This window comes from Perca flavescens, chromosome 1, assembly GCF_004354835.1.
Source record: "Perca flavescens isolate YP-PL-M2 chromosome 1, PFLA_1.0, whole genome shotgun sequence".
In the NCBI taxonomy this organism is placed as follows: domain Eukaryota; kingdom Metazoa; phylum Chordata; class Actinopteri; order Perciformes; family Percidae; genus Perca; species Perca flavescens.
This window is the reverse complement of record NC_041331.1, coordinates 33,352,396-33,364,125: the sequence shown is the minus strand read 5'-3', so window position 1 is coordinate 33,364,125 and position 11,730 is coordinate 33,352,396. Positions and strand designations below refer to the sequence as shown.

At 40.8% G+C, this 11,730-nt stretch overlaps 1 protein-coding gene and 1 pseudogene across 2 annotated transcripts; both read right to left on the bottom strand.

Moving 5' to 3' along the window:
• Positions 1-792: 792 nt before the first annotated feature.
• Positions 793-5,228, bottom strand: dhdh.2 (dihydrodiol dehydrogenase, tandem duplicate 2). 2 transcript variants are annotated; one of them, XM_028581055.1, is made up of 7 exons: positions 5,075-5,228; positions 4,246-4,357; positions 3,780-3,943; positions 2,405-2,657; positions 1,601-1,725; positions 1,183-1,333; positions 793-957 (listed from the first exon to the last, which is right to left on the bottom strand). In XM_028581055.1, the coding sequence occupies exons 1-7, from the start codon at positions 5,162-5,164 to the stop codon at positions 848-850; spliced, it is 1,005 nt and encodes a 334-aa protein (XP_028436856.1). In that variant the 5' UTR covers positions 5,165-5,228; the 3' UTR covers positions 793-847. The 2 variants fall into 2 exon arrangements, with proteins under 2 accessions (XP_028436856.1, XP_028436864.1); XM_028581063.1 differs by lacking the exon at positions 5,075-5,228 and having other exon boundaries at positions 3,780-3,978; positions 4,246-4,334.
• An 857-nt stretch (positions 5,229-6,085) lies between these two features.
• Positions 6,086-11,205, bottom strand: LOC114554147 (trans-1,2-dihydrobenzene-1,2-diol dehydrogenase-like; annotated as a pseudogene).
• Between the last annotated feature and the right edge of the window lie 525 nt (positions 11,206-11,730).

Sequence of the window (11,730 nt, the reverse complement as noted above, 5' to 3'; positions counted from 1 at the left end):
CCGTACAGGCCAAAAGTTTGGACACACTTTTTCTCATTCAAATGACAATTTACATTGTAGATTCTCACTGAAGGCATCAAAACTATGAATGAACACATATGGAATTATGTACTTCACAAAAAAGTGTGAAATAACTGAAAACATGTCTTATATTTTAGATTCTTTAAAGTAGCCCCCCTTTGGTTTTTTATTAATAAGGGAAAAAATTCCACTAATTAACCCTGACAAAGCACACCTGTGAAGTGAAAACCATTTCAGGTGACTACCTCATGAAGCTCATTGAGAGAACACCAAGGGTTTGCAGAGTTATCAAAAAAAGCAAAGGGTGGCTACTTTGAAGAATCTAAAATATAAGACATGTTTTCAGTTATTTCACACTTTTTTGTTAAGTACATATTCCATATGTGTTCATTCATAGTTTTGATGCATTCAGTGAGAATCTACAATGTAAATAGTCATGAAAATAAAGAAACTCATTGAATGAGAAGGTGTGTCCAAACTTTTGGCCTGTACTGTATGTGCAAGATGTATGTGTGAGATGTGCTTGGGTGAAAATATGCGCGTGTGTATATATATTTTTTTAGTCTATGCTGCTATTTGGAGAGGATGGCTCCAACATAATTCCGTTGTACTGCATACAATGGCAATGCAGATCTATCTATTCAGGTAAAAAAACTCTGGAGAGACAAACAAATCCTGGTCGGCCAAATGAAAGGGTAAAGATTTGGTTTCTTCCTCCTCGCAAAAGTGTACCATGTTCCTCACTGATGAGTGAATTCATGTAAAGTCCAGTTAAAACCTAAAGAACCATTTATTTTCCATTACAATCCAGCTTCATGTTCAACATTTACTGGCAGTCCTGGCTGTACACCACCCCCACCTGCCTGCGAATCTCATCCTCCAGCTCAGCCAGCAGAAGAGAGTCAGCATGGGAGACAACTGCGCTCTCTTTCAGCCCTGCATAGGAAATATCACGCTGTCAGAACACGTACTGTTCAGTCTGCACGTAGGAACATAGTAAATGGCCATTAAGATTTCAGTGTTTCTGATGCCACCTTGTGTTGAAAGTGTGTATAAGTGAAAATTAAAACCCTGATTATTAATTACCATTACTTGTTTTAGTTATTTTGTTGGTAGTTGTAGTGATATAGGTACACACTAAAATATTATGAATGTCTGTACCTTTAAGCAAACACTGTCGAACCTCCTCTGCTTCGTAACGCATCCCTGTACTGTTGAGGAAGTTGAGGGGCAAATAGGGTTCTGGCACTGGATACTGGGTCTCCTTCCCATTCACCACTAATGATGTGGGGCACCACATATGGGCAGGGATCTAAAAAAAAAAAAAACACCACAACAATAACAGATATAATTATTATGATGGAGTATAGTGTGTGCTGTGAAAATACTTCTGTCTTTGTGTTACACAACAGCCATTTAACTTCACTATTTCCTTTCTAAGTTGCTTAACACTTGACCTTGGTTCACTTACTAACCTTTCATTTTATATTCAATATGCAAATGCACAATAGTGCAAATTGATTCTGCATTTTAGACTATTTGAATTTTATTTGTATTTGATTAGGCTGTGATGACCTACCCTGATGGTGCCCTTTGTACCAGCAATAATGGCGTCATTGGGCAGCTGTACACACGAAGAGCACGTAAACACTGCCATCCTGTTCTTGGAGAACTTCACAGTGACGACTACAGTCTCATCCACCCCTGCAAGAACAAACAGAAATGTGATTTACATTTGATGAAGTGATAATAAAACAAAACGTGAAGTTAGTGACATAGTTTTAAAAAAGTGCAACATTATGTCTTCCATGCGTCCTCTGCAAACAAAATGTTGAGTCGGTTGATTCCACTGTGCTTTATATTGAAGAAGAATGCCATTTAGAACAAGCTAAGAATGCAGTGACTAGGTATCTTGATAACAAACCTTAACATGTATTGTGCCATGTTAACACATAAGAGGTGAAGTCTTATCAGACAGGAACACAGCCCCTTGATTAAAAATTCTCAATTCCCAGACAGCAGGAATTATTCAGATAAAGATTTTACAAGCTCCAACATAATACAAACTCCCATCTGTTATCATATGAGAAGCTGCACGTGAATGTATACGACTGAGGTCAATGGGTAACTATCCTGCCACTGTCAACCCGTGTGATGTGTTTAAAGTAAAGAAAGCAGAAGTGAGGAGGATTACTTGGCAATTACAACATGCTTCTTAATGTACTTTAGAGTCATATCACCCATACCATGTGAACAATTGTTGTTGGTGTTTATTTTTTTTCCGGAAAATGAATCAGCTATTTTCGCAACACATCCCCACATGTTAATGAAGTGCGCTTCAGAAATCAAATCTGTGAAACACTAATGGTCTCTTTGTCATTACCTGTTTCCAGGCAGGTCCCCGTGGCCTGGATGCACTCAGGCTTCTCTCCATTATACACCATGCATATGAACTGCAGGCAGTAGATGCCAATGTCTAGTATTGCGCCTCCACCCAGCTCCTTCTGTGTCGATCTCGGCACGTGCATCAACTGCACGCCAAACTCCGATCTCACCATCTTCACCTCTCCCACCTCGCCCTGGGCCAGCAGGCGTCTGATCTCCACTGAGGCTGGAAAGAATCGGGTCCAGACAGCCTAGAGCAAAGGGCAGGAGGCATTTCATACAGTTACATTTGATGTGCTTGGTGTTTTGTTATTCAGGTACTGACTTACACTATAGCTCAAACATTACAACTTCACTTCATTTTCAAGGTCTTGTAACTATGCCTCTTTTCTTTATATACACATATAAATATATTTAAAAGAAACAATATATAATTTGCAAGGGAAATGTGAAGGAGAATTTCCTTAAAAATTCTCCAGGGGGCTTGAAAGTAGGCATTCTCCAGGCAGCATATTTCAGGAAATAATAATGTCAATGTAATCTTTACACAATTTGTATGTATTTATCAATCATTTTACACACACATCAAGAAAACTGATTCATAATACATGCAAGTATACACAAGCACAATCATTACCAGACTAACCGCATACATTCAATGTGACATGGCCTAGAGTCTTCACCAGACAAGAAAGACAAAGGAGAAAATAAATAATCATAGAAAGAGAAAAAACATACAATAATCATAATAGGCCTTTAAACATGTATGGCAAGGGAAAATATTGGTTGGCTATATAGGCAGTCCATATGGAAAATATAGGTTGGTTAGAAGAAGTAATGTCAGGGCTCTTTTAAACTGAAGTGAAGTCAGACTAACCTCGGTAGAGTATACTAAACAGATTAAAACGTGACTTGTTATCTTGCTCTGACAAAATCATTATGAAGTCAGTTGTTTTAAAATGTCTACTGCTACATATCAACACAGATACAGTAGGAGTCTTAATGGTGAATTCATCAATCCACGATTTAATTTGGATGTTATATTTTGATTTGAAAAATTGTAATCAAATGAGTATTATTTAAAAAAAAGAAAGAAATTCTGCCTTAATTTTGCATAGATGCAAAACATGACTGTTAATACTTTGTAGTGTGACCGGTTTCTCACAGAAACAAGAAACATTAAAAGAAGTACCACGTAACAATGCTGCAATCATTCTGCAGTAAGTTTCTGTAACTAGCAAAGAATAAAGTAGATCAACGTTTAACTCTGACATCCCAAGCTCACAGTGATTTTACAGGGGACAAATGGAGAAGAAGAAATAAAAGCTATGAAGAGGACATTCTTTTTACTTTTTGGTCTGCTCCATCCCTACCTCCATGAGGAAGACATCATTCCTCTTGGCAGAGGCCAGGATCTCCTTCACCTCCTTGTTGTTCATGGCCAGCGGCTTCTCACACAGCACATTCTTCTTGGCGTTCGTAAAGAGCAGGCAAGTGATCAGATGGTAAGGGTGGATAACGCCAACATACACCACATCTGCACACACATAAACACACAAACCAGAGAGCATGCTGTAGGAAAAGAGATTATTCTGTCAGTCAAACTTCATGTAACACTAAAATAGCAACAGGAAAGGTATACAGCTGTGGTTCAAACTAAACTGGAAATGAGTGGAGATTCAACAGATGGTTGAGATTTGCTATACTGTAAAGTTTTAGCTCACTCTGAAGTGTCCTGAAACAGCAAATCTCTTAGATCTGGTGCTCAACGACATTCAAATAACAAATGCAAAGAGCCATCAGTCAATCTAATTTGACCCAGGTCTGACAGAAACCAACCTATGTCCGGATCTCTGGCAAGCTCATCATAGCTGCCGTATGCGCGGGAGATGCTGTGCTTTTTGGCAAACGCCTGTGCATCTTCTAACGTGCGAGCTGCCACAGCCGCCACCTGTGAATACAGTTGCAGCATAGTATTTATTACACACAGTGCTCCTGTTCCAACTTCATGAAAGACCCAAAGTTACAATCTAACTTCTTGCAGGAATATGGACTTAGTTTTGTCGTATTACATTCTCTGCATTGCTCACTATACTTAATTGAATGCTAGAATTGGGCTTTTCCCAGTGTTTGGTGGATGGAAATGTACCAGAACTGCAAAATAAATCCATTAAAACTTTCTTACAGTTTCTCTCTTGTATTATTTATCTTAACGTTAAATCAATCAATAAATAAACAGATAGAACATTATCATTTGAAGCTGCTTTTGAATCTGTTTTTGCATCAATGTAATTATTTCTGGTGGGGAAAAAAACGTGGTTATACTTAGGTTAAAAAGTGCAAAGAAAATGCAGATGCCCATTTAGTGTGGATTTTACGGTAAAAAAGAAAGCGTGCTTTCGAAATGCTGCAAATTGCTTGACTGTACACGGTCTACGATATAAACTCACTGATGCCCAGTGTCGGTGGCATTTAGCCCGTTAAGGCGGCAGGTTGCATAACATATATTGATTGTTACTGATTGTAACAGTGTGAACTTCCGATCGTCAGAAACAGCAGCTACACATACAGTCTGCACGGAGCGAGAAGCCTCACCGAGTCCTGAGGTGACGTCTTGCATTTGAAACCAGAAATGTTTTTGTGTCTACGCACATACGCATACTGATACCTGATGGTCTTCAGGAGGAAGAGTTTTCAGGGCCACAGTGAAGTCATGACTGATCTTCCCTGCGCTACAGATTCCCCACCTGGTTGCCATATTGGACAGGAAACGGACAGAGATTGAGTGCAGTTGCCGTAACAGTTCTCTGCCACAAGGTGGAGACACAGTATTATTATTTTAAGTGTGTGACGTTGCACAAAAATAACATAATGGTGATCCGTGCTAATGGAACAAAAACGCGACCTCCAGATAGGGATCATAACACCAGAATAGACAAACTACTTTTTAATGCTGTTGTCTTTTCTTTCTTCCCTGCCTGTACTCAGATGGTCACTTATATATGTATTATTGTTATTTTAATTTTTAATCTATTTTAATTTTTAAATCTACTATTTATATTTTACATTATTCTGTATTTTATTTTGATATGAGATGTGAGATATCATTTTTTTTCTGGTAAGAGCTGACATGTACAAGGACATTTTGTCAGGCCTGCTATTTATCATTATATTGCTTGAGGCTGAATGGTCCATTTATTTAACCTCTTTAGTAATAGGTTAAAGTTGTGGCACAGAAACAGCACATGTATAGAAAGGAATAAGTATGTTATTGTTTATAATTTCCTCAGAATAGTTTTTTCTGTTCCTAAATAAAAATCTGCATTATTCATTAAACAAGCAAACAGGAGGCATCATAATGTTTACTGCATGAAAATGTGCCATTTTCCATTTATGGACTACATCATGTATCAGTGAGACACCCTCCAGTTTCTAGAAGTCCTATGAGCCCAAAAGCTTGGAGAACAAGTACTAAATGAGCCGTGTCTTTGCTGACTCATTAAAGCCTTTCTCTGTCCTAACCTTGGAAAGCAGACAGTGCAACCTATTTTTGTATGGAGAACATGAGTCTATTTGTAACGGCTGCAGGGGTCAGACATGACAGAGCACTTTGATTCAAACGTGCCACTCGAATACTCTTCTTATCTCCTGCCGATGATATTTGAAATGAAACAAGGAGTTCACAATCGGCCCTTTATTGGATTCATCAATCACACGTCCCACAGTGACAGCTGGGTTTGACTTCAAAGGACTAGGACTGATAACAGGACATGGTTGCCCTGTGTGTTTACATTGCGATGTATCTGGTTTAAGACATTTTTAAACTGTCAGTGTGCTGTGTACTGTATCATAAGGACCTACAATGTGTTTACATGCACAGTTTAGAGCTGTGATCTAGTCTATAAAATATAAGATGCAAAAAAAAAAAAAAAAAAAGGAAAACAAAGAGTAATAAATGTACCCAAGATTTACATGTCCTAATATGCTGATTGTATCTTTAATTCAGTGGCAGCCCACTGTTATCCGAGTCACAGTTTTCTCAGTGACACTGTGTCTGCTCGGGCTTTGTCACACAGTGCCGTGAGTGATCTGCTTATACCAAAGATCCAAAGCCTGCCCCGAGAAGCTCCCTCTTTTCCATTTGAGTAGGTTTTGGTCAGGTGAAACAGCCCATCTTTGGAGTGATGTCACTGGCTGTCCTGGCTGAAGGCAACTCCCACCTGTTTCCAGATTTAGTCCATGATCTCTGTCAGTAAGACAGAATCTGCCTGAGGCATCCGTGGGCTCTCCTCAAGTCCTGCAGATAAAGAGGAGTTTCACAGAATAATCAGACTGACTGAGAGACATGTGTGTTTATAACCCCAGTTAAATCATGAAGATATTCACAATGAAGCATATATTATGCCAAAGCAGGGATGTAAATTCATATAGGAGGCAAAACCAATAGGAGCGTAATACTGTATAAGCTAGAGGATATTCCAAGGACTGATAGCAGCATTGATTCTGAGTCAATCTGATTAGTGCATTTGTGTATTCATCAAGATTCTCACGACAAGCTCCAGCAAGGCGATTGTTTCACTGAATTGCAGCGTCTTTCTTTCAAACTCACCTTACCTTTGCAACGGTGGTTTCGGCAATTCCACCTCTTTGAAGACAAATACACGTCTTTCCTTTTATCATGACCTACCAATTAAGCAGGCACTGCCTCACTTCCTCTGCCTCATTGCGAAGCCCGGTGCTTGTTGGTGAAATACAGAGGGAGGCAGGGTTCAGGCAGAGGGTACCCTATCTCTTTGTCGTTTACCACGAGCATGGTAGGGCTCCCAAGAACCGGGAGAGGAAAGAGGAAATGCATTTTTGGGTTAATCCAATCACTCAACTCGTAAATCATCAAATGCAGTGGGTATGGATCCTTGTCTGAATACTTCAGTTTAATTAAATGTGAAAGTAATTAGCAGTTAACTTAGTTTTTGCACGTCTCAATAATTTCTTAATTAAGTAAAATGTTCCTGTGCATAGCATACTTTAATGGAGCCCTTGGTGCCGCTGATGACAGCATCGTTCGGAAGTCGAGCAGCAATTGAAAAGGCGCAAAAGGCCATCCTGTTCCCGGAGAACTAAATCACCACGACCACAGACAAGCAATTAAAAAAGGTAAATCATTGAAACAATGGTGAGTAGCAAATGGATTTTCTTTATGGTATCAAACCGGCTGTTGATTTCACTTACATTGCCTCTCACGTTCCATTCAGTTCAGTTCACCTCATTTCAATACACTGCCCATCAGCACACTTTCATTAGGTCAAATTCTATTCAGCTTTACTGGCATGACCTGATAATAGATAGGTCACAAAAACCTTTTTTCCATTATAGTTATTAAATGGTCAAATATGTTACATAAAGGTATGTAAAGGATAAGAAAATGCTTATTATGTATAGGATAGTGTGATGTGATGGTCTTACATTAAGGATATCTTGCTGTGAGACATGCAGTTACATATTCCCCTGTCAGTTTTACTGAATTACTGTATTCTCCAGGGAGGATTTGGATTAGTCTGACATTTTAAAGATAAGTCTGGGATTTTCTCTGTGAAGAATTCTTCCCTGAGGTGTTTACATTTTGGACAGTTATTTAAAAAATGTGATTTTCTGTCTAAGTTTCTTCTGCATCACACTTGGGATTCTTATTTTCTTCCATTTCTTTATGGTTTCAATAGCCAGTGATCACTGATTCATGCTGTAGGCAGTACACTCATCGGCGTGTACTGCCTACAGCCCAGCTCCTTCTCCACCGAGCGGGGAATGTGGAGCTGAGGGAAGCCGAAGTAGGCCGCCTTTACCAGGTTCAGCTCCCCTACTCCTCCTCTGCCAGCAGACTGCGCACCTCAGCGTGCACGGGGAAACAGCGGGACCAGATGTCCTGAGAGGGACAGAGGAGACAACATAGCACCACTGCAACAGTCATAGGCGGAGTTTGACATTCGAGCCAGGGGGGGCAAAAAAAAAAAAAAAAAAAAAAAAAAAAAAAACTCATTATAGCAACTGAGACTTGGGGAACACAGCATGAGCACATATGGACAAAGAAAACATGCTAAATAAACATATGTTTATTTTTTTAAGCAGATTTGAAATTACATTGTCACATTTTAAAACCTCGAGCTCAATTTAGTTAAAAAAAAAGAAGTCCATAACACATATAATTCTTGAGCGACAGATGCAAAACAATCTCTGTCCCCACAAGGCAGGCACAGACACAGCCGCTCTGCTGCTGCGCTGGCTGCACGCTTCTCTGTTCACAACGCTGCCTGTTCTGCTTAACGTGAAAAAGCTTAAATTTCTCTCATATTGCTCCTCATAACCACTGAAAACTGTCAACAAATCTAACCAGAAATGTGGTGATGATTGATCGTTGTTTAGGTACATTAAACCACGTTAAGCTTTTTCATGTTAGGACTTATAAAGCCCATGAGAACCGTGGCGAGTCAACCAACAGCTGCTCCGCTGCCCTGCTGAAAATGTGAAGCAGAAACTCTAAATGTCAGATAACGTCCATAATAATTGGACTTTGGGTTCTATTTTTTGACAGTTTTCCGTGGTTATGAGGAGCAATATTGGACTGAAATTTGGTAATCATTGATCATTGTTTACGTACATTAAACCTGACCTGCGCGAAAGAGAAAAAAACGTATGCGTCATTGTACCCAGCACTTCTGGAAATGTACCTCCGAATGCGTGTCTGTCCCCAGCACATTTCAAACCAAACTGACGCCCGTGGGCACGGCTGTGTTGGAGCACAATAGACAGACGGTGGCAGAATGCCCCGACACTTAAATTCAACTAACATGTAGGTTAACCGTGAACAATCAGTGTTGGACCTCCAGTCTGTTGAGATGCCTCTCCAAACGCAGAAACCAAGCGCAATCGCACCATAAAACGTTTAGACACGTTAAGAAAAAAGATCAATATTTTGCTGTAATCCAATGACATGAAAACAAGTCATCCACAGCGATCAGTAGATTCACAAACAGAGTCACGGTGTATCCAGCAAGGCCTATACGCGCGTCCCATTCACCAGTCAGCTCCAAACAGGTGAACGAGGTGAACTTCGCCGTTTAAACAAAGTCGAATAAAACGTATAAAAGTCCAAATCTACACAAAACGCGCATTCAATTAGTAAGCTGACAGTAGATTTATATACATGGCATTTAGGCAACCTTTATTGCAACGTTGGCATGGTAAGATGTCCCGACTAGTGCAACAAATTATTGTTTTTTGCGTCCTGCATATGCGTCGACAAAGGTCTCAGGTGAGAGGCAGAGCCCTGAAAAAATATTATTTTTACTAAAGCAGTAGGCCTATATGAAATCAGATGTATTACCTATCCCCATTTAGTTGTTTTGTGTTTTTAAAGTATTTATAAAATATCTGGTTATGTCAGAAGTAATTATTCCACAAATTTTTGAAACAATGCAATTACCCGTTTCGGCTACCAGGGGGGGGCAGTGCTCCCCCTGCCCCCCGCAAACTCCGCGCATGGCAACAGTAAACAGCTTATACTGGAGTTTCACCTGAGCAGCAGTTTATTACCACAGCTCTCCACTTCTCCCACCTCCTGTGAGTGCTGTGGCAGATGTGCTGGTCAAACATGACATGATGTATTCCTGCACCATGAGTCATAAATATTCCCATTTGTTTTACTACTATATTCTCCTGTCCTTAAAATATCTGCACTCCTGCAATAATGCAACTGTTAACCTAAATTGCAAGTGAATTTTAACATACGTAGACCAAAATGCCACCCGCTGCAATACTGTTTGTGACAGGTTAAAGCAATAGATAGACAATGTGCAAATTTGTATTTGCTTTCTTGCAGTGAGTTAGATGAGAAGAACGATAGCAATCTAAGACATGGGTACGGTATCTATATTCTCATCTAATTATTGGCAGGAAAGCAAATAACACTAAGCCTACCTACCTAAATGTCAAACAATTAATTTAGGAGCAACATAAACAAAATATTTTTCAGCATTTGATACATGTGCATTTCACAAGATATTAAAGGGAAGGATGTCTGTGTGCTACCTTCCATTTTTAATGTCTAAACACACCTTCATGTTTGTGTTGTGTTGCTACCAAACCTGCGCCTGCAATGACCCCTATACTGCCAGCAAGTAGCCCCTTGGCAAAGGTCTACATGAATGACTGTATCCCTACAACCTTACCTCCATCAGGAAGACATTGTTTTTCTTGGCTGCTGTGACGAGGTCTTTCACCTGTCCGGAGTTCATAGCGAACTGTTTCTCGCACAACACATTCTTCCCGGCCTTGAGGAACAGCAGACCGACACGCCAGTGCTCTGTGTGCAGCACTCCCAGTCTGTGAGGGCACAGATGTTCCAGGCTCAGCTTCAAACAGCAACATGCTATTATCTCTGCCTGTGCAGCAAGGGCACTCGCAGCTCTTAACTCACCAACGTCTGGGTCGTTGGCCAGCTCCTCATAGCTGCCGTAAGCCTTAGGAATACCATGCCTCTTGGCAAACTCTTTGGCACGCTCCAAGCTCCTCGATGCAATGACTGCTATCTGTGTGAAAGAGAGAAAAAACACACACACATTAATCACAGTGTTGCTCTTTCAGCAGCTCTGTTCAGTGCAATGGAGAGACCCTGTGTGGCAATGAAGACATAGTGAGTTTGTTTGGATAGACTACCTGGTGATCTCCAGGAGGTGGAGTCTTCATGACCACGCTGAAGTCATGGCTGATCTTCCCTGCACCACGGAGTCCCCATCGGGTTGCCATGTTAAATTGGATGGTAAGTGACAAATGAGCGGGATGGTGCTTTAGTAAGTATCTGAGCTGCTGGCGAGTTGTAACCTTGGGAAAGGTTGCACGTTCAGGGGAAGCAGCGTACATAACTGTCATGCCTTAGAGCCAGCGCCACTTCAGCGAGAAGGCTCCTCAATTTATATGCTGGGGAGGCAGGATGTGTCACCTTCCTTCTGCTCACACCCCGAGGTAGAGGGTGCAACACACACATGCACGCAGGCGCATGCGCATTCCCGCACACACACACACACACACACACACACACACACACACACACACACACACACACACACACACACACACACACACAGCTGTGTTGTTGATACTGTCCTTTCAATCTGGGCTGGAGTGGTTTGCACCAGTTGTCTCTAACAATCTGTAACAGGACTAGGACTCGGTGGTGCTCTCATCATTAACACGCTGAAGGGGGGAAAAGTGCTCACCTTGCCCACAGATCAGCCCTCTTGCACGGTACTACGGGTCAAGTATTGGAATGAG

Coding starts and splice junctions, on each gene's coding strand:
- dhdh.2 (XM_028581055.1), bottom strand. CDS start 5,164: ATGGCAACCAGGTGGGGAATCTGTAGCGCAGGGAAGATCAGTCATGAC. Junction 4,358..5,074: donor TTCCTCCTGAAGACCATCAG/GTATCAGTATGC, acceptor CTGTATTCACAG/GTGGCGGCTGTGGCAGCTCG. Junction 1,726..2,404: donor GGGGACCTGCCTGGAAACAG/GTAATGACAAAG, acceptor TTGTTCTTGCAG/GGGTGGATGAGACTGTAGTC.